Consider the following 23,657-nt stretch of genomic DNA (forward strand, 5'->3'; position numbering starts at 1 on the left):
CTAATAGACCACTAATGGGAATTGAACTGTATTTTATTGCTCATTATAACAGTCTCTGCCATGCTTAGTCTTCAGCACTAGGGATATGTGCATACTGTGTTATCATCCAGCATGCTACACTACACAAAATACTTTTTCATTTGTTGACAGGAAAGAGTCACGTAACTGGGAGCATATTGGACCTCACCTTGGTGATCATCGATCTGCTGATCGGAGAGGTGAGGAGGATTCTGGGAGTCACATGACATCACTCTTATCACTATTCATAAAACACACACCACACAAACACAAGGACCTCTACAAGGACATCATGATGGAGAATCAGCTGCCCCTCACATCACCAGGTAAGTGGAGACTATCATTTCTTGTAAAGAAGAGAGCAGTGTGGAGGGTCCATCTAGATCACCCCCCATCACATGATAATCACATAGAGGCAATGTATGCAGTCAGTGTGTGTGTTTCCTACAGATGGATCCAGTAACATAAACCCACTAGAGAGATGTACAGGTCCTCATGTTTCCCACGATTGTCCACAGGAAGATCCCACCATCCCCCACCATTATCAGGTAGATGTTCCTCTAGACTTTACCACATTATTATTATGGGCACTTAGTGTATCTGTGCTAATGTCTTGAAAATGCTATTTTGATCATTCTGTGGTTGTAGGGTGAAAAAGAGATAGATGTGAAAGTTGAGGTTAAAGAAGAAGATGATACATATAAAACAGATGACCAGTCGTCTACAGAGGAGGATGAAATGAACAGAGCAATTAAAGAGGAGGAAGAAGAGAAATATCTGAGGAGTGATCAGCGGTCTATGGAGGAAAATGAGGAAGAAAATGAGGAGAAATATTTGAGGTGTAATCAGCAATCTATAGATTATCAAGTAAGTGGAGCTGAAGATCTGCAACCCAAGTGAGTCTGCAATCAGATTGAGACCCTTATGTGTAGACCCTGAGGGTTATTGCTAATATGCTAACATTTTTTTCTTTCCATTTATTTTTTATTTTTTGAAATCACTTTGTGAGTTTAGGTTGAAGAGCAGACAGATAGGAAAGTTCAGCATGAAAATGTGAATGTATTCAGGAGAAGTGATCAGCAGTCCATGGTGGAGGTTGGAATGATCAGAATAATTAAAGTAGAAGAAGAGCTGTGTGGCAGAGACGATGGACAATCTATAGAAGAAAGGGAAACGATGGAGACAGTGAAAAGAGAGGAGGAGGCATTTGTGAGGGCTGGTCACAAGTCTGCAGAGGACGGTGACATCATGTTCCCTGGAGAATTAGGACTGGTAATTTCAGGTAAAAAAGCTAAAAGTGTCTCTTATGTTGGCCATTTATGGGATGCCTGTCTTCTCTTTTTTTTCTATTCTATAATATGAAGTAAAGACACTGTACCCATGTGACCCTTTTCTTCCTTAGTATAATATTTTGTAAATGAGGAGGAGATACTGTACTCCATATGAAAGCCCCATCTCATTTCTTCAGTATAACAACATAGCACCAACAAATGAGGAGGAGATACTGTACACCATATGAAAGGCCCATCTCCATTCCTCAGTATAACATCATAGCACCAACAAATGAGGAGGAGATACTGTGCACCATATGAAAGGGCCATCTCCATTCCTCAGTATAACATCATAGTACCAACAAATGAGAAGGAGATACTGTACACCATATGAAAGGCCCATCTCCATTCCTCAGTATAACTTCATAGTACCAACAAATGAGGAGGGGATACTGTACACCATATGAAAGGCCCATCTCCATTCCTGAGTATAACATCATAGCACCAACAAATGAGGAGGAGATACTGTACACCATATGAAAGGCCCATCTCCATTCCTCAGTATAACATCATAGTACCAACAAATGAGGAGGAGATACTGTACCCCATATGAAAGGCCCATCTCCATTCCTGAGTATAACATCATAGCACCAACAAATGAGGAGGAGATACTGTACACCATATGAAAGGCCCATCTCCATTCCTCAGTATAACATCATAGTACCAACAAATGAGGAGGAGATACTGTACACCATATGAAAGACCCATCTCCATTCCTCAGTATAACATCATAGTACTAACAAATGTGGAGGAGATACTGTACACCATATGAAAGACCCATCTCCATTCCTCAGTATAACATCATAGTACTAACAAATGAGCAGGAGATACTGTACACCATATGAAATGCCTATCTCCATTCCCCAGTATAACATCATAGTACCAACAAATGAGGAGGAGATACTGTACACCATATGAAAGGGCCCATCTCCAGTCCTCAGTATAACATCATAGTACCAACAAATGAGGAGGAGATACTGTACACCATATGAAAGGCCCATCTCCATTCCTCAGTATAACATAGCACCAACAAATGAGGAGGAGATACTGTACACCATATGAAAGGCCCATCTCCATTCATCAGTATAACATCATAGTACTAACAAATGAGGAGGAGATACTGTACACCATATGAAAGGCCCATCTCCATTCCTCAGTATAACATCATAGTACTAACAAATGAGGAGGAGATACTGTACACCATATGAAAGGCCCATCTCCATTCCTCAGTATAACATCATAGTACTAACAAATGAGGAGGAGATACTGTACACCATATGAAAGGCCCATCTCCATTCCTCAGTATAACATCATAGTACTAACAAATGAGGAGGAGATACTGTGCACCATATGAAAGACCCATCTCCATTCCTCAGTATATCATCATAGCACCAACAAATGAGGAGGAGATACTGTACACCATATGAAAGGCTCATCTCCATTCCTCAGTATAACATCACAGTACCAACACATGAGGAGGAGATACTGTACACCATATGAAAGGCCCATCTCCATTCCTCAGTATAACATCATAGTACCAACAAATGAGGAGGAGATACTGTACACCATATGAAAGGCCCATCTCCATTCCTCAGTATAACATCATAGTACCAACAAATGAGGAGGAGATACTGTACACCATATGAAAGGTCCATCTCCATTCCTCAGTATAACATCATAGAGCCAACAAATGAGGAGGATATATTGTACACCATATGAAAGACCCATCTCCATCCCTCAGTATAACATCATAGCACCAACAAATGAGGAGGAGATACTGTACACCATACGAAAGGTCCATCTCCATTCCTCAGTATAACATAATAGCGCCAACAAATGAGGAGGAGATACTGTACACCATATGAAAGGCCCATCTCCATTCCTCAGTATAACATCATAGCGCCAACAAATGAGGAGGAGATAATTTACACCATATGAAAGGTCTATGTCCATTCCTCAGCATAACATCATAGTCCCAACAAATGAGGAGGAGATACTGTACACCATATGAAAGGCCCATCTCCATTCATCAGTATAACATCATAGTACTAACAAATGAGGAGGAGATACTGTACACCATATGAAAGGCCCATCTCCATTCCTCAGTATAACATCATAGTACTAACAAATGAGGAGGAGATACTGTACACCATATGAAAGGCCCATCTCCATTCCTCAGTATAACATCATAGTACTAACAAATGAGGAGGAGATACTGTACACCATATGAAAGGCCCATCTCCATTCCTCAGTATAACATCATAGTACTAACAAATGAGGAGGAGATACTGTGCACCATATGAAAGACCCATCTCCATTCCTCAGTATATCATCATAGCACCAACAAATGAGGAGGAGATACTGTACACCATATGAAAGGCTCATCTCCATTCCTCAGTATAACATCACAGTACCAACACATGAGGAGGAGATACTGTACACCATATGAAAGGCCCATCTCCATTCCTCAGTATAACATCATAGTACCAACAAATGAGGAGGAGATACTGTACACCATATGAAAGGCCCATCTCCATTCCTCAGTATAACATCATAGTACCAACAAATGAGGAGGAGATACTGTACACCATATGAAAGGTCCATCTCCATTCCTCAGTATAACATCATAGAGCCAACAAATGAGGAGGATATATTGTACACCATATGAAAGACCCATCTCCATCCCTCAGTATAACATCATAGCACCAACAAATGAGGAGGAGATACTGTACACCATACGAAAGGTCCATCTCCATTCCTCAGTATAACATAATAGCGCCAACAAATGAGGAGGAGATACTGTACACCATATGAAAGGCCCATCTCCATTCCTCAGTATAACATCATAGCGCCAACAAATGAGGAGGAGATAATTTACACCATATGAAAGGTCTATGTCCATTCCTCAGCATAACATCATAGTCCCAACAAATGAGGAGGAGATACTGTATGCCATATGAAAGGCCCATCTCCGTTCCTCAGTATAACATCATAGCACCAACAAATGAGGAGGAGATACTGTACACCATATGAAAGGCCCATCTCCATTCCTCAGTATAACATCATAGTGCCAACAAATGAGGAGGAGATACTGTACACCATATGAAAGGCCCATCTCCATTCCTCAGTATAACATAGCACCAACAAATGAGGAGATACTGTACACCATATGAAAGACCCATCTCCATTCCTCAGTATAACATTATAGTACCAACAAATGAGGAGGAGATACTGTACACCATACGAAAGGCACATCTCCATTCCTCAGTATAACATCATAGTACCAACAAATGAGGAGGAGATACTGTACACCATATGAAAGACTCATCTCCATTCCTCAGTATAACATCATAGCACCAACAAATGAGGAGGAGATACTGTACACCATATGAAAGGTCCATCTCCATTCCTCAGTATAACATCATAGCACCAACAAATGAGAAGGAGATACTGTACACCATATGAAAGGCATATCTCCATTCCTCAGTATAACATCATAGCGCCAACAAATGAGGAGGAGATAATATACACCATATGAAAGGTCCATCTCCATTCCTCAGTATAACATCATAGTCCCAACAAATGAGGAGGAGATACTGTACACCATATGAAAGGCCCATCTCCATTCCTCAGTATAACATCATAGCACCAACAAATGAGGAGGAGATACTGTACACCATATGAAAGGTCTGTCTCCATTCCTCAGTATAACATCATAGCGCCAACAAATGAAGAGGAGATACTGTACGCCATATGAAAGGCTCATCTCCATTCCTCTGTATAACATCATAGTACCAAGAAATGAGGAGATACTGTACACCATATGAAAGGCCCATCTCCATTCCTCAGTATAACATCATAGCACCAACAAATGAGGAGGAGATACTGTACACCATATGAAAGACCCATCTCCATTCCTCAGTATAACATCATAGCACCAACAAATGAGGAGGCGATACTGTACACCATACGAAAGGTCCATCTCCATTCCTCAGTATAACATAGTAGTGCCAACAAATGAGGAGGAGATACTGTACACCATATGAAAGGCCCATCTCCATTCCTCAGTATAACACCATAGCACCAACAAATGAGGAGATACTGTACACCATATGAAAGGTCCGTCTCCATTCCTCAGTATAACATCATAGTGCCAACAAATGGGGAGGAGATACTGTACGCCATATGAAAGGCCCATCTCCATTCCTCAGTATAACATCATAGCACCAACAAATGAAGAGGAGATACTGTACGCCATATGAAAGGCCCATCTCCATTCCTCAGTATAACATCATAGTGCCAACAAATGAGGAGGAGATACTGTACACCATATGAAAGGTCTGTCTTCATTCCTCAGTATAACATCATAGCGCCAACAAATGAAGAGGACATACTGTACGCCATATGAAAGGCTCATCTCCATTCCTCAGTATAACATCATAGTACCAAGAAATGAGGAGATACTGTACACCATATGAAAGGCCCATCTCCATTCCTCAGTATAACATCATAGCTCCAACAAATGAGGAGGAGATACTGTACACCATATGAAAGACCCATCTCCATTCCTCAGTATAACATCATAGCACCAACAAATGAGGAGGCGATACTGTACACCATACGAAAGGTCCATCTCCATTCCTCAGTATAACATAGTAGTGCCAACAAATGAGGAGGAGATACTGTACATCATATGAAAGGCCCATCTCCATTCCTCAGTATAACACCATAGCACCAACAAATGAGGAGATACTGTACACCATATGAAAGGTCCGTCTCCATTCCTCAGTATAACATCATAGTGCCAACAAATGGGGAGGAGATACTGTACGCCATATGAAAGGCCCATCTCCATTCCTCAGTATAACATCATAGCACCAACAAATGAAGAGGAGATACTGTACGCCATATGAAAGGCCCATCTCCATTCCTCAGTATAACATCATAGTGCCAACAAATGAGGAGGAGATACTGTACACCATATGAAAGGTCTGTCTCCATTCCTCAGTATAACATCATAGCGCCAACAAATGAAGAGGAGATACTGTACGCCATATGAAAGGCTCATCTCCATTCCTCAGTATAACATCATAGTACCAAGAAATGAGGAGATACTGTACACCATATGAAAGGCCCATCTCCATTCCTCAGTAAAACATCATAGCACCAACAAATGAGGAGGAGATACTGTACACCATATGAAAGACCCATCTCCATTCCTCAGTATAACATCATAGCACCAACAAATGAGGAGGCGATATTGTACACCATACGAAAGGTCCATCTCCATTCCTCAGTATAACATAGTAGTGCCAACAAATGAGGAGGAGATACTGTACACCATATGAAAGGCCCATCTCCATTCCTCAGTATAACACCATAGCACCAACAAATGAGGAGATACTGTACACCATATGAAAGGTCCGTCTCCATTCCTCAGTATAACATCATAGCACCAACAAATGAGGAGGAGATACTGTACACCATATGAAAGACCCATCTCCATTCCTCAGTATAACATTATAGTACCAACAAATGAGGAGGAGATACTGTACACCATACGAAAGGCACATCTCCATTCCTCAGTATAACATCATAGTACCAACAAATGAGGAGGAGATACTGTACACCATATGAAAGACTCATCTCCATTCCTCAGTATAACATCATAGCACCAACAAATGAGGAGGAGATACTGTACACCATATGAAAGGTCCATCTCCATTCCTCAGTATAACATCATAGCACCAACAAATGAGAAGGAGATACTGTACACCATATGAAAGGCATATCTCCATTCCTCAGTATAACATCATAGCGCCAACAAATGAGGAGGAGATAATATACACCATATGAAAGGTCCATCTCCATTCCTCAGTATAACATCATAGTCCCAACAAATGAGGAGGAGATACTGTACACCATATGAAAGGCCCATCTCCATTCCTCAGTATAACATCATAGCACCAACAAATGAGGAGGAGATACTGTACACCATATGAAAGGTCTGTCTCCATTCCTCAGTATAACATCATAGCGCCAACAAATGAAGAGGAGATACTGTACGCCATATGAAAGGCTCATCTCCATTCCTCTGTATAACATCATAGTACCAAGAAATGAGGAGATACTGTACACCATATGAAAGGCCCATCTCCATTCCTCAGTATAACATCATAGCACCAACAAATGAGGAGGAGATACTGTACACCATATGAAAGACCCATCTCCATTCCTCAGTATAACATCATAGCACCAACAAATGAGGAGGCGATACTGTACACCATACGAAAGGTCCATCTCCATTCCTCAGTATAACATAGTAGTGCCAACAAATGAGGAGGAGATACTGTACACCATATGAAAGGCCCATCTCCATTCCTCAGTATAACACCATAGCACCAACAAATGAGGAGATACTGTACACCATATGAAAGGTCCGTCTCCATTCCTCAGTATAACATCATAGTGCCAACAAATGGGGAGGAGATACTGTACGCCATATGAAAGGCCCATCTCCATTCCTCAGTATAACATCATAGCACCAACAAATGAAGAGGAGATACTGTACGCCATATGAAAGGCCCATCTCCATTCCTCAGTATAACATCATAGTGCCAACAAATGAGGAGGAGATACTGTACACCATATGAAAGGTCTGTCTCCATTCCTCAGTATAACATCATAGCGCCAACAAATGAAGAGGAGATACTGTACGCCATATGAAAGGCTCATCTCCATTCCTCAGTATAACATCATAGTACCAAGAAATGAGGAGATACTGTACACCATATGAAAGGCCCATCTCCATTCCTCAGTATAACATCATAGCACCAACAAATGAGGAGGAGATACTGTACACCATATGAAAGACCCATCTCCATTCCTCAGTATAACATCATAGCACCAACAAATGAGGAGGCGATACTGTACACCATACGAAAGGTCCATCTCCATTCCTCAGTATAACATAGTAGTGCCAACAAATGAGGAGGAGATACTGTACATCATATGAAAGGCCCATCTCCATTCCTCAGTATAACACCATAGCACCAACAAATCAGGAGATACTGTACACCATATGAAAGGTCTGTCTCCATTCCTCAGTATAACATCATAGTGCCAACAAATGGGGAGGAGATACTGTACGCCATATGAAAGGCCCATCTCCATTCCTCAGTATAACATCATAGCACCAACAAATGAAGAGGAGATACTGTACGCCATATGAAAGGCCCATCTCCATTCCTCAGTATAACATCATAGTGCCAACAAATGAGGAGGAGATACTGTACACCATATGAAAGGTCTGTCTCCATTCCTCAGTATAACATCATAGCGCCAACAAATGAAGAGGAGATACTGTACGCCATATGAAAGGCTCATCTCCATTCCTCAGTATAACATCATAGTACCAAGAAATGAGGAGATACTGTACACCATATGAAAGGCCCATCTCCATTCCTCAGTAAAACATCATAGCACCAACAAATGAGGAGGAGATACTGTACACCATATGAAAGACCCATCTCCATTCCTCAGTATAACATCATAGCACCAACAAATGAGGAGGCGATATTGTACACCATACGAAAGGTCCATCTCCATTCCTCAGTATAACATAGTAGTGCCAACAAATGAGGAGGAGATACTGTACACCATATGAAAGGCCCATCTCCATTCCTCAGTATAACACCATAGCACCAGCAAATGAGGAGATACTGTACACCATATGAAAGGTCCGTCTCCATTCCTCAGTATAACATCATAGTGCCAACAAATGGGGAGGAGATACTGTACGCCATATGAAAGGCCCATCTCCATTCCTCAGTATAACATCATAGTGCCAACAAATGAGGAGGAGATAATGTACACCATATGAAAGGCCCATCTCCATTCCTCAGTATAACATCATAGTGCCAACAAATGAGGAGGAGATACTGTAAAGCATATGAAAGGCCCATCTCCATTCCTCAGTATAACATCATAGTACCAACAAATAAGGAGGAGATGCTGTACACCATATGAAAGGCCCATCTCCATTCCTCAGTATAACATTATAGTACCAACAAATGAGGAGATACTGTACACCATATGAAAGACCCGTCTCCATTCCTCAGTATAACATCATAGCACCAACAAATGAGGAGGAGATACTGTACACCATATGAAAGGCACATCTCCATTCCTCAGTATAACATCATAGTACCAACAAATGAGGAGGAGATATTGTACACCATACGAAAGGTCCATTTCCATTCCTCAGTATAACATAATAGCGCCAACAAATGAGGAGGAGATACTGTACACCATATGAAAGGCATATCTCCATTCCTCAGTATAACATCATAGTACCAACAAATGAGGAGGAGATACTGTACACCATATGAAAGCCTCATCTCCATTCCTCAGTATAACATCATAGCGCCAACAAATGAGGAGGAGATAATGTACACCATATTAAAGGTCCATCTCCATTCCTCAGTATAACATCATAGTCCCAACAAATGAGGAGGAGATACTGTACACCATATGAAAGGCCCATCTCCATTCCTCAGTATAACATCATAGTACCAACAAATGAGGAGGAGATACTGTACACCATATGAAAGGCCCATCTCCATTCCTCAGTATAACATCATAGTACCAACAAATGAGGAGGAGATACTGTACACCATATGAAAGGTCCATCTCCATTCCTCAGTATAACATCATAGAGCCAACAAATGAGGAGGTTATATTGTACACCATATGAAAGACCCATCTCCATCCCTCAGTAGAACATCATAGCACCAACAAATGAGGAGGAGATACTGTACACCATACGAAAGGTCCATCTCCATTCCTCAGTATAACATAATAGCGCCAACAAATGAGGAGGAGATACTGTACACCATATGAAAGGCCCATCTCCATTCCTCAGTATAACATCATAGCGCCAACAAATGAGGAGGAGATAATTTACACCATATGAAAGGTCTATGTCCATTCCTCAGTATAACATCATAGTACCAACATATGAGGAGGAGATACTGTACACCATATGAAAGGCCCATCTCCATCCCTCAGTATAACATCATAGCACCAACAAATGAGGAGGAGATACTGTACACCATACGAAAGGTCCATCTCCATTCCTCAGTATAACATAATAGCGCCAACAAATGAGGAGGAGATACTGTACACCATATGAAAGGCCCATCTCCATTCCTCAGTATAACATCATAGCGCCAACAAATGAGGAGGAGATAATGTACACCATATGAAAGGTCTATGTCCATTCCTCAGCATAACATCATAGTCCCAACAAATGAGGAGGAGATACTGTATGCCATATGAAAGGCCCATCTCCGTTCCTCAGTATAACATCATAGCACCAACAAATGAGGAGGAGATACTGTACACCATATGAAAGGCCCATCTCCATTCCTCAGTATAACATCATAGTGCCAACAAATGAGGAGGAGATACTGTACACCATATGAAAGGCCCATCTCCATTCCTCAGTATAACATAGCACCAACAAATGAGGAGGAGATACTGTACACCATATGAAAGACCCATCTCCATTCCTCAGTATAACATTATAGTACCAACAAATGAGGAGGAGATACTGTACACCATACGAAAGGCACATCTCCATTCCTCAGTATAACATCATAGTACCAACAAATGAGGAGGAGATACTGTACACCATATGAAAGACTCATCTCCATTCCTCAGTATAACATCATAGCACCAACAAATGAGGAGGAGATACTGTACACCATATGAAAGGTCCATCTCCATTCCTCAGTATAACATCATAGCACCAACAAATGAGAAGGAGATACTGTACACCATATGAAAGGCATATCTCCATTCCTCAGTATAACATCATAGCGCCAACAAATGAGGAGGAGATAATATACACCATATGAAAGGTCCATCTCCATTCCTCAGTATAACATCATAGTCCCAACAAATGAGGAGGAGATACTGTACACCATATGAAAGGCCCATCTCCATTCCTCAGTATAACATCATAGCACCAACAAATGAGGAGGAGATACTGTACACCATATGAAAGGTCTGTCTCCATTCCTCAGTATAACATCATAGCGCCAACAAATGAAGAGGAGATACTGTACGCCATATGAAAGGCTCATCTCCATTCCTCTGTATAACATCATAGTACCAAGAAATGAGGAGATACTGTACACCATATGAAAGGCCCATCTCCATTCCTCAGTATAACATCATAGCACCAACAAATGAGGAGGAGATACTGTACACCATATGAAAGACCCATCTCCATTCCTCAGTATAACATCATAGCACCAACAAATGAGGAGGCGATACTGTACACCATACGAAAGGTCCATCTCCATTCCTCAGTATAACATAGTAGTGCCAACAAATGAGGAGGAGATACTGTACACCATATGAAAGGCCCATCTCCATTCCTCAGTATAACACCATAGCACCAACAAATGAGGAGATACTGTACACCATATGAAAGGTCCGTCTCCATTCCTCAGTATAACATCATAGTGCCAACAAATGGGGAGGAGATACTGTACGCCATATGAAAGGCCCATCTCCATTCCTCAGTATAACATCATAGCACCAACAAATGAAGAGGAGATACTGTACGCCATATGAAAGGCCCATCTCCATTCCTCAGTATAACATCATAGTGCCAACAAATGAGGAGGAGATACTGTACACCATATGAAAGGTCTGTCTCCATTCCTCAGTATAACATCATAGCGCCAACAAATGAAGAGGAGATACTGTACGCCATATGAAAGGCTCATCTCCATTCCTCAGTATAACATCATAGTACCAAGAAATGAGGAGATACTGTACACCATATGAAAGGCCCATCTCCATTCCTCAGTATAACATCATAGCACCAACAAATGAGGAGGAGATACTGTACACCATATGAAAGACCCATCTCCATTCCTCAGTATAACATCATAGCACCAACAAATGAGGAGGCGATACTGTACACCATACGAAAGGTCCATCTCCATTCCTCAGTATAACATAGTAGTGCCAACAAATGAGGAGGAGATACTGTACATCATATGAAAGGCCCATCTCCATTCCTCAGTATAACACCATAGCATCAACAAATGAGGAGATACTGTACACCATATGAAAGGTCCGTCTCCATTCCTAAGTATAACATCATAGTGCCAACAAATGGGGAGGAGATACTGTACGCCATATGAAAGGCCCATCTCCATTCCTCAGTATAACATCATAGCACCAACAAATGAAGAGGAGATACTGTACGCCATATGAAAGGCCCATCTCCATTCCTCAGTATAACATCATAGTGCCAACAAATGAGGAGGAGATACTGTACACCATATGAAAGGTCTGTCTCCATTCCTCAGTATAACATCATAGCGCCAACAAATGAAGAGGAGATACTGTACGCCATATGAAAGGCTCATCTCCATTCCTCAGTATAACATCATAGTACCAAGAAATGAGGAGATACTGTACACCATATGAAAGGCCCATCTCCATTCCTCAGTAAAACATCATAGCACCAACAAATGAGGAGGAGATACTGTACACCATATGAAAGACCCATCTCCATTCCTCAGTATAACATCATAGCACCAACAAATGAGGAGGCGATATTGTACACCATACGAAAGGTCCATCTCCATTCCTCAGTATAACATAGTAGTGCCAACAAATGAGGAGGAGATACTGTACACCATATGAAAGGCCCATCTCCATTCCTCAGTATAACACCATAGCACCAACAAATGAGGAGATACTGTACACCATATGAAAGGTCCGTCTCCATTCCTCAGTATAACATCATAGTGCCAACAAATGGGGAGGAGATACTGTACGCCATATGAAAGGCCCATCTCCATTCCTCAGTATAACATCATAGCACCAACAAATGAAGAGGAGATACTGTACGCCATATGAAAGGCCCTTCTCCATTCCTCAGTATAACATCATAGTGCCAACAAATGAGGAGGAGATAATGTACACCATATGAAAGGCCCATCTCCATTCCTCAGTATAACATCATAGTGCCAACAAATGAGGAGGAGATACTGTAAAGCATATGAAAGGCCCATCTCCATTCCTCAGTATAACATCATAGTACCAACAAATAAGGAGGAGATGCTGTACACCATATGAAAGGCCCATCTCCATTCCTCAGTATAACATTATAGTACCAACAAATGAGGAGATACTGTACACCATATGAAAGACCCGTCTCCATTCCTCAGTATAACATCATAGCACCAACAAATGAGGAGGAGATACTGTACACCATATGAAAGGCACATCTCCATTCCTCAGTATAACATCATAGTACCAACAAATGAGGAGGAGATATTGTACACCATACGAAAGGTCCATTTCCATTCCTCAGTATAACATAATAGCGCCAACAAATGAGGAGGAGATACTGTACACCATATGAAAGGCATATCTCCATTCCTCAGTATAACATCATAGTACCAACAAATGAGGAGGAGATACTGTACACCATATGAAAGCCTCATCTCCATTCCTCAGTATAACATCATAGCGCCAACAAATGAGGAGGAGATAATGTACACCATATTAAAGGTCCATCTCCATTCCTCAGTATAACATCATAGTCCCAACAAATGAGGAGGAGATACTGTACACCATATGAAAGGCCCATCTCCATTCCTCAGTATAACATCATAGTACCAACAAATGAGGAGGAGATACTGTACACCATATGAAAGGTCCGTCTCCATTCCTCAGTATAACATCATAGTGCCAACAAATGGGGAGGAGATGCTGTACGCCATATGAAAGGTCCATCTCCATTCCTCAGTATAACATCACAGTACCAACAAATGAGGAGGAGATACTGTACACCATATGAAAGGTCCGTCTCCATTCCTCAGTATAACATCATAGCACCAACAAATGAGGAGTAGATACTGTACACCATATGAAAGGCCAATCTCCATTCCTCAGTATAACATCATAGTACCAACAAATGGGGAGGAGATACTGTACACCATATGAAAGGCCCATCTCCATTCCTCAGTATAACATCATAGCACCAACAAATGAGGAGGAGATACTGTACACCATATGAAAGGCCAATCTCCATTCCGCAGTATAACATCATAGTACCAACAAATGAGGAGGAGATACTGTGCACCATATGAAAGGCCCATCTCCATCCCTCAGTATAACATCATAGCACTAACAAATGAGGAGGAGATACTGTGCACCATATGAAAGGCCCATCTCCATTCCTCAGTATAACATCATAGCACCAACAAATGAGGAGGAGATACTGTACACCATATGAAAGGCCCATCTCCATTCCTCAGTATAACATCATAGTACCAACAAATGAGGAGGAGATACTGTACACCATATGAAAGGTCCATCTCCATTCCTCAGTATAACATCATAGTACCAACAAATAAGGAGGAGATACTGTACACCATGTGAAAGGCCCATCTCTTTTTTCATATCTGAGAAATGAATAACTCTGCTTCGGAACATGACACAATTATGTATGACCTCTATTTTAAACACAATTTGGATCTTGTCAGAAGCTTCTAAAAAGTAACTTTTATTTCATTTCTCTAAAAACAGGTTTTATTCATACTTCTATTCAATGAACATGGTTGGATTGTATAGTTGTTTGTGGTCACAAGAAAGCTGCTATGTCTTATATATCCAGACTTCCTGTGAATACAATCCTGCATCATGAATAGTTATTGCTGATTTACTTTCTAGACATATTGGATTAAAGACCCCCCCACCAAAACCGACATGTTTCAACTCCAGAAAAAGGAGCCATCGTCAGGGCTAAATATAAGTGCTTAGGGTGCTAAAGTGCATAGTAGAAAGAGAAACAGCATCACAAATACATAAGGAAAATAACAAAATTGAGAGCTGTGCTCTCTAGCAAAGACAGCAATGAACTGATACTGGATGAGGCTCTGTAGTAGCCTCCCTGGCGGTATGGACGAGCTGAGTTCGTCCAGCAAAAACTTGCAAAAATTGTTAATGATGAGCTGAGCTCGTCCATGCCGACAGGGAGATTTCCTGTTTCTCTGCCCCGCCGGCTGCATTTTTTTCTCATCAGAGGGATTCCCCAGGATGGCTGGATGCCTGACTGCACGCTTTGGATAGCGATCTGTGCTACCCACAGCGTGCAGAACAAGCATCCAGCCACCCTAGGGAATCCCTGGGCAGCCAGCGGGGCAGAGAATGTGCGGGGGTTCCCCCTTGTATGTGGAGGTTGTGCTGGCGGAGGATCCCCCTCTGTGCGGGCCGGGGGGAACCCCTTTCTATGGTGGCTCTGCGGGCAGAGGATCCCCCTCTGTGCGGGTGGGGGGATCCCCCTTCTATTGTGGCTGTTGCAGGCAGGGGATCCCCCTCTGTGTGGGTGGGGAGAGCCTTCTTCTATTGTGGCTGCTGCGGGCAGGGGATCCCCCTCTGTGCGGGTGGGGGGATCCCCCTTTTATTGTGGCTGTGCGGGTGGGGGGATCTCCCTTCTATTGTGGCTGTGTGGGTGGCCGATCCCCCTCCTCCCCCCTCCCTCCCGATCCCCCCCCCCCATCTAAGCCCGTTGAGTAAATAGATGTACTCACCCGAGGGCTTTCTCCAGCGACGGCAGCAGCACTTCCTCCTCCATCTCCAAAGTCCCGGTCTCTGTACAGTTAGTTACATTACGAGGCTTGGTGACGTCACCAAGCCTCGTAATGTAACTGTACAGAGAACAAGGCTTCGGAGATGGAGGAGGAAGTGCTGCTGCCGTCGCTGGAGAAAGCCCTCGGGTGAGTACATCTATTTACTCAACGGGCTGAGAGGAGGGGGGGATCGGGAGGTGGGGGGGAGGAGGGGGATAGGCCACCCACACAGCCACAATAGAAGGGGATCCCCCCCACCCGCACAGAGGGGGATCCCCCGCCCGCACAGCCACAATAGAAGGGGGATCCCCCACCCACACAGAGGGGGATCCCCTGCCCGCAACAGCCACAATAGAAGGGGGATCCCCCACCCGCACAGAGGGGGATCCCCTGTCCGCACAGCCACCATAGAAAGGGGTTCCCCCCGCCCGCACAGAGGGGGATCCCCCGCCAGCACAACCTCCACATACAAGGGGGAACCCCCGCACATTCCCTGCCCCGCTGGCTGCCCAGGGATTCCCTAGGGTGTGCTTGTTCTGCACGCTGTGGGTAGCACAGATAGCTACCCACAGCGTGCTAGGAGGGGGGGGGGGACCGGGAAGGGGACATCTGGCTACCTATAAATCTGGCTAAACACTTGGCTCACTATATACCTGGCTAAACATCTGGCTCACTATATACCTGGCTAAACATCTGGCTCACTATATACCTGGCTGAACACCTGGCTCACTATATACCTGGCTGAACACCTGGCTCACTATATACCTGGCTAAACATCTGGCTCACTATATACCTGGCTAAACATCTGGCTCACTATATACCTGGCTACACACCTGACTCACTATATACCTGGCTAAACATCTGGCTCACTATATACCTGGCTAAACATCTGGCTCACTATATACCTGGCTAAACATCTGGCTCACTATATACCTGGCTAAACATCTGGCTCACTATATACCTGGCTAAACACCTGGCTCACTATATACCTGGCTAAACATCTGGCTCACTATATACCTGGCTACACACCTGACTCACTATATACCTGGCTAAACATCTGGCTCACTATATACCTGGCTAAACATCTGGCTCACTATATACCTGGCTAAACATCTGGCTCACTATATACCTGGCTACACACCTGACTCACTATATACCTGGCTAAACATCTGGCTCACTATATACCTGGCTAAACATCTGGCTCACTATATACCTGGCTGAACACCTGGCTCACTATATACCTGGCTAAACACCTGGCTCACTATATACCTGGCTAAACACCTGGCTCACTATATACCTGGCTAAATATCTGGCTCACTATATACCTGGCTACACACCTGACTCACTATATACCTGGCTAAACACCTGGCTAACTATACATGGCTAACTATACATCTGGCTAACTATACCTGGCTGCACATCTTCTACCTATACATCTGGGTCTTATACTCACCATTGGCATGCTGATCCCTCGTCGCGTACCTCTGATAGCTTCCCCAGTGTCTTCTTCCATGTCCCTTGGCGGATTTTGCTTCTTCCTCAGCGATCACATGTCCCCCGTTGATCGGCGTTGATGACACCAGGGTCACACAGCGTCATCAACATCTTGCAGAAAACCCTTTTTTTTTTTTTAATTGAATTCAATACAATAACCTGTATTGAATTCAATATAAAAAAAAAAATAGTTGCAAAACAAATGGTTGCAAATTATTGGAAATTAATTGAAACACTTTTTGCACGGAAATCCTGGGGAAACTGAACGCCAGGGTGGTTAAATACACTTGGGATTGGGAGTGTCTTAAGTCCAGTCACCACCCCATTCCTATCTTGTCTCCCATTGGTTCAGAGTAATCAATGGCTAAGCAGTATTACTGATTGAAGGGACTCTGAACCACTGGGAGACTCTGAACCAAAGTTATTTTTAGAAGCTTCTGACAAGATCCAAATTGTGGTTATGATATAAATCAGAGTTGTGTATTGTGACCTCTATTTTGTCAGGTAACAATCCCCCTTCCTTGCATTCAGCTGGTGTTACCAGAAATACTACACTTCATAGAGAATTTGTATGTGTGCATCAAACCAAGTAACACCTGACAAATCTGTCTTTTACCAGAAATATGAAAATATGATAAAAAAGGGACATTTATTTCTGTGTGAAGTCAAACTCTGTACTCCGAGTCCTAGAATCCACTTACCCTAAAGTCCTCTTTTCCTTTCTTACTGTCAGGTATATTTAGCTTCCAGGGACAACAAAGGATAATTTGCATATTCAGCAGTGATGCATCGTGTGAGACATTGTATACTCACTCCATCCTGAGTAATAACAAATACTTTCTGTTTTAAAAAGGCAAACTTTTGTTATGCATAAGTTTTTAGTAAGAGGGCTTTTTGGCCCTTTGTAGCCTTTCATGCTGGGAAGATACAATGAGTTTTTATGGCAGATAGATGGCTCGATAATTTCCCACAGGTCTGATCTGATTTTGATCATTTTTCTGATTTTTCGATTTTCTCATAGAAGTGAATGGAAATTGATTGCAAAAACCATCGGAAAATTGGTTGGACAGTAAATCTGCCAAAAAAACGAATTGGGTATTCCCAGCATTACACACTCCTTGGAGTTCTGGTTCACCATGAGCTTGCTGGTACACACGCGACAGCTTTCCATCAGATCGACGGATCTATTAGATAATTGCTGACCGGTTTGATCGAATTCTGAACGATTTTGCAATCGATTTTTGGTACTTATCAATGCAAAATTGAGCGGAAACAATTTGGTTGTCTACACACAATGTAATTTTTTTTATCAGAGTACCTCTCGATCTGATGGAAAATTGTACTGTGTTTATGTAACTCTAAGGCTACTTGCACACCAAGACGTTGCGTTAGGTGCTACGTTAAGGTCGCATAACGTGCACCTAATGCAACGTATGGTGGTGCGGGAGAGGATGGTAGAGTGAGCCGCGTTAGGCGGCTCTCTCCGTATAAGGTCTCCCAGAGTGGCGCTGATTGGCCAGCGGGACCACGTGATGCGGAGCCACGTGATCCCGCCGGCCAATCAGCGGCCGCCAGTGCAGTGAATATTAAGTAGCCATGTGCGCGGCTACTGTAGCAGCATCTCCCCGCCTCCTCTCACCCCCCACTACGCATGTGCAAACAGTCTAACGCGGCTATAGCCGCTCTAACGCCGTAGCATGCTGCATATTCCGAACAACGTGCAGCGTTACATGTAACGCAACCTGGGCTGTGTGAACAGCCCACTTGTGTTACATTGCTGTGCATTGGGGGAACGTTACAGGCGCACTAACGTGCGCCTGTAACGTCTTAGTGTGTAAGCAGCCTTAAGGTAGCCATACATCTAGCGATTCTGATTCAATCGACAAAGCAGTTGACTTTATTAAGGAATCAACTTTAATATAGTTAATTGAAGGTCGATCGATTTGTAACCCACACACTACAAATGATATCCTATGCAATTCACCTTCACATTCAATTTGACCGATGTTGTGTCTCCATGCTCTGAATGCAAAAATGGATCGAATGACATGTGAACATTAGCCGATTCCTGTGTGATTGACCGATATCTTGCATCCTGCTCTTGACACCCTTCACTGTCAGAGGAAACCGATTCATGAAGGTGAGCTGGAGAAGCTTATCTGACTTCCTTTGAAACACATATCTAGGAGTGTGGGCTGGAGCCATGTAGTCATGTAGTTGGGCAGTTACTGTGGGCTGTAGTCATGTAGATGGGCAGTTAGCTCTGCTCCAGGAAGAGTTGATTCGTTTATCACCCCTCTAGTAAACAAGCCACTTCCTCTGAAAAGGGGACCTGAAATATCAACAAAAAGAAAACAACAGCTTTAAAGAGACTCTGTAACAAAATTTTCAGCCCTATTTCTTCTATCCTATAAGTTCCTATACCTGTTCTAATGTGGCCTGGATTACTGCAGCCTTTCCTAGTTCCACTGTCTCTGTAATATATCTAATCTTCTTTTCTTTGTCAAGCTTTGTGGACCCAGGGAGGAATGGGCTACCTCTGTTGTAATGAATACAAGATATGCACGCTCCCTGCAGGCTCTGTGTGCTTTGTTTACTCCTCAGGCTCTGCTCTCAATTTCTGATGCAGTTTGTGAGGCTGAGGGGGGAGCGAGCAACCTGTCACATGCTGAGAAACTGTGAGAATCCCAGACTGGAATGCAGATAATCCACTATGTAATAAAAGCTTGTAGTATACTGTAACATGTTAATATATATATATATATATATATATATATATATATATATATATATATATATATATATATATATATATATATACACCGTATATACTCGAGTATAAGCCGAGATTTTGGGGCAAAAAAATTGACGGCTTATACTCGAGTCTTAACACTTGCCCAAGTGCCCCCGCCATGTGCCGAGTGTGGGAAGGACCGCGGAGTGCCGACAGAATTGTTTAGACGAAACTCGGTCAGCAGTGAAGGGATGCGTGACTTCTCCCAGAGTCTACAACCTCCCTACCCCACCGCCCGCAGAGCGGAGCAATAAAGTAAATAGCAGCATGTCCCCCGGCATACACAGGCTCGTCAGCGTGTCCCACCGGCATACACAGGCTTCGTAAGCAGTGTGTTGGCGTACGTTGAGAGCTTTCACTCACCGTTCCTTGCTGTCAGGACTCCCGTGCTTGCTTGTTGCCGTCTCACATTTATGACGCCCTCTAGTCGCGAAGTACCACTGCATAGTGTCATAAATGTGAGACGGCAACAAGCAAGCACGGGAGTCCTGACAGCAAGGAACGGTGAGTGAAAGCTCCCGACATACGCCAACACTCTGCTTACGAAGCCTGTGTATGCCGGTGGGACACACACTGCCTAGCCTGTGTATGACAGGGGACATGCTGCTATTTACTTTACTGCTCTGCGGGGCGGTTGGAGACTGTGGGAGACGTCACGCATCCCTTCACTGCTGACCGAGTTTCACTGAGCTGGGGGACACGCTGCCTATATGTACTTTAATGCTCCGCTATGGGGGGGGGGGGGTAGGGCAGGGCGGTGGAGGGGTTTTCTAGGTAACTCAGGAACTCATGTCTCGCATCCCTTCACTGCTCACATAGATGTTTTTGAGGTATATATTTACATACTGCTTTTATTCATTCTCTCTACGTTCAATGGAAATTTCTTGCATTGTATCTTTTTAAAAGGTGTTTTGCTGGAGACTTACAATGGCTTTTTTTTTTACAATGAGAATTGCATAAATCATAAGGCATATGGCAGGGCACTCGGGGAGGGGGATTTTTATCAGTATTTAATAGATTACGGTTTTCTTTAACAACATAGAGCATACAGGGAGTATGGTTGACAGTACTTATAGCTTCTGCAATTCCTACCCCCGGCTTATATTCAGGTCAGTCACTTTTCCCTTGTTTTATAGGTAAAAGTTGGGGGGTCAGCTTATACTTGGATTGGCTTATACTCGAGTATTTACGGTAATAAAACTGGCTATTAAAAGCCAGGATTGCGGCGGGGAGCAGCAGAAATGGCACAGAGGGATACAGGAGATTGGTATGTGTTTTTTTTGTTGTTGTTTTTTTTTATTCTACAAATTGGACAGTAGATTCTCTTGAAGGGGAACACTTCTGTCCCTAGCGCAGGGTTTTGTGCTGACTTTGGACAAACAGTGATTATTTGTCACACATACTATAGTAAGTTTGGTTACATTAATGTTACTGAGGGGTGTATTAACTAAATTGCGGTAAGCAGAATCATGTAAGTAAAGTCTTATTGCACGATGAGTAGAGCATTATGAAATATATTACATGCAATACATTCAGCTCAACTAATCATGCGTAAGGCTGTGTTCACACTCGGGTGCTCTTTGCCCGTGATTCACATTTTGCTGCACAGATATTCCTGTGGGATTACTTGCACTGTAGTAATTGCGGCACATTTGCAATTTTCCAACGATTAGACATGTAGCATTTTCCCAGCGATTGCATCGTGATTCTCATTCACTGAACACTGCAATGCAAAATCACAATTGCAATTGTGTTTTGTGTTAACTTTATGCCTGTTATTCTGCTTACTGCATTTTAGTGAACAATAACTCTCAATGTGATCAGATTCCTATTCTTATGTCAGTGTCAGAGCTGCTGCCAATTGCACGAAACACACACACACGAAAAATAATTTTCTTTCTTACATTTTTTTTGTACCTCCGGCAGATGGGCAGAACATTGGGAACCTATCAGACGGACATCTCATCTCCTCTCCAGCAGAAGCTAATGATGTCACGCATCGGACTCCCAGAGGCAACCACGTTACCAATGATGCATGCAGTATGAATAGGTCTATGGATCCCTCTAATTCTCAGGAAGCTTTGGAATCACCTCATACTGTAACCCAAAATATCCATCCAAGCTCTCACCGGGCAGACAGGACAGGAGATCTGACTATTCCTAAATCTGATGCAGTTATCTCAAATATCTTTCCCAGACCTCACGGTGAAGATGGATCAGAGACTCCATGTAACTCTGCAGTTTCTTCTGATGAATTAGGTAACGTTAGACATGGAGGTGATGAGATCTTATCATGTTCACAGTGTGACAAAAGCTTCAGCACTAAGTCACTTCTTTTTCTGCATCAGAAGGAGCACAACAGGGAGCGTCCATTTGTATGTGCAGAGTGTGGGAAATCATTTATGACAAAGAGATTCTTCCTGCTTCACCAGCGAGTTCACACCGGAGAAAATCTCTTTTCTTGTCCTGAGTGCGATAAAACTTTTCCAGTGTATAGCAACCTCAAGATGCATCTGAAAGTTCACACGGGCGAGAAGCCATTTTCCTGTACAGAGTGTGGGAAATGTTTTGCTCAGAAAAGTCAGCTCAAAACACACCACAGAAGCCACACAGGTGTGCGTCCTTTCACATGTCTAGACTGTGGGAAAAGGTTTACCCAGAGTGGAGACCTCCTTCGACATCAGAAGATCCACATAGGTAAGGGACCTTCCATATGATTAGAGTGTAAGAGGCCACTTTATTGAACACCAGAGAAAACACACTGGTGAGAGGCCATTTCCATGTTCATTGTACGGGGAAAAAGTTTGCTCAAAAAGGAAATGTTCTCCAACGTCCCACTGGTGATGACATCATGTTCCCAACAAATGAGAAGATAGCGTACAGTATCTCCTCCATATTATTATTATTGCTTCATAAAGCGCCAACATATTCTGTGGAGCTGTACAAAGTAAGAAACAAACATGGGGTATGTAATAATACAGACACATGGAATACATCAATATACAAAATACATGTTTGGTGACAAAATAGAGAATTCATTGATACAAAATACAGAATTGGTGATGACAGTGTCAAAAGTAACTTGATGAATAAAATGTATAATTAATTCCAAGACACAAAAAGGGGAGAGACCCCTGCCCTTGTGAGCTTACAATCTAAAGGAATAGGTGGGGTTGGTGGGTTCACCATATGAAAGGTCCATCTCCATCATAGCACCAACAAATGAGGAGATACTGTACACCATATAAAAGGTCCACCTCCATTCCTCAGTATAACATCATAGTACCAACAAATGAGGAGGAAATACTGTACACCATATAAAAGGCCCATCTCCATTCCTCAGTATAACATCAT

The 23,657-nt window shown here is 42.8% G+C and overlaps 1 protein-coding gene across 1 annotated transcript in view; it reads left to right on the forward strand.

Moving 5' to 3' along the window:
- The window catches only part of LOC137535256 (zinc finger protein 605-like), a 30,730-nt gene that overhangs the window by 5,038 nt on the left and 2,035 nt on the right, over positions 1–23,657 (forward strand). Inside the window, exons 2-6 of the mRNA XM_068257073.1 lie at positions 151–344; positions 469–566; positions 667–885; positions 1,033–1,300; positions 22,230–23,000. Coding sequence (XP_068113174.1) covers positions 242–344; positions 469–566; positions 667–885; positions 1,033–1,300; positions 22,230–23,000 — 1,459 coding nt within the window. The 5' untranslated portion in view covers positions 151–241. The remainder of the gene's footprint in view (positions 1–150; positions 345–468; positions 567–666; positions 886–1,032; positions 1,301–22,229; positions 23,001–23,657) is intronic.

The sequence above is a fragment of the Hyperolius riggenbachi genome, chromosome 10 (assembly GCF_040937935.1).
Source record: "Hyperolius riggenbachi isolate aHypRig1 chromosome 10, aHypRig1.pri, whole genome shotgun sequence".
NCBI classification, from domain to species: Eukaryota; Metazoa; Chordata; class Amphibia; order Anura; family Hyperoliidae; genus Hyperolius; species Hyperolius riggenbachi.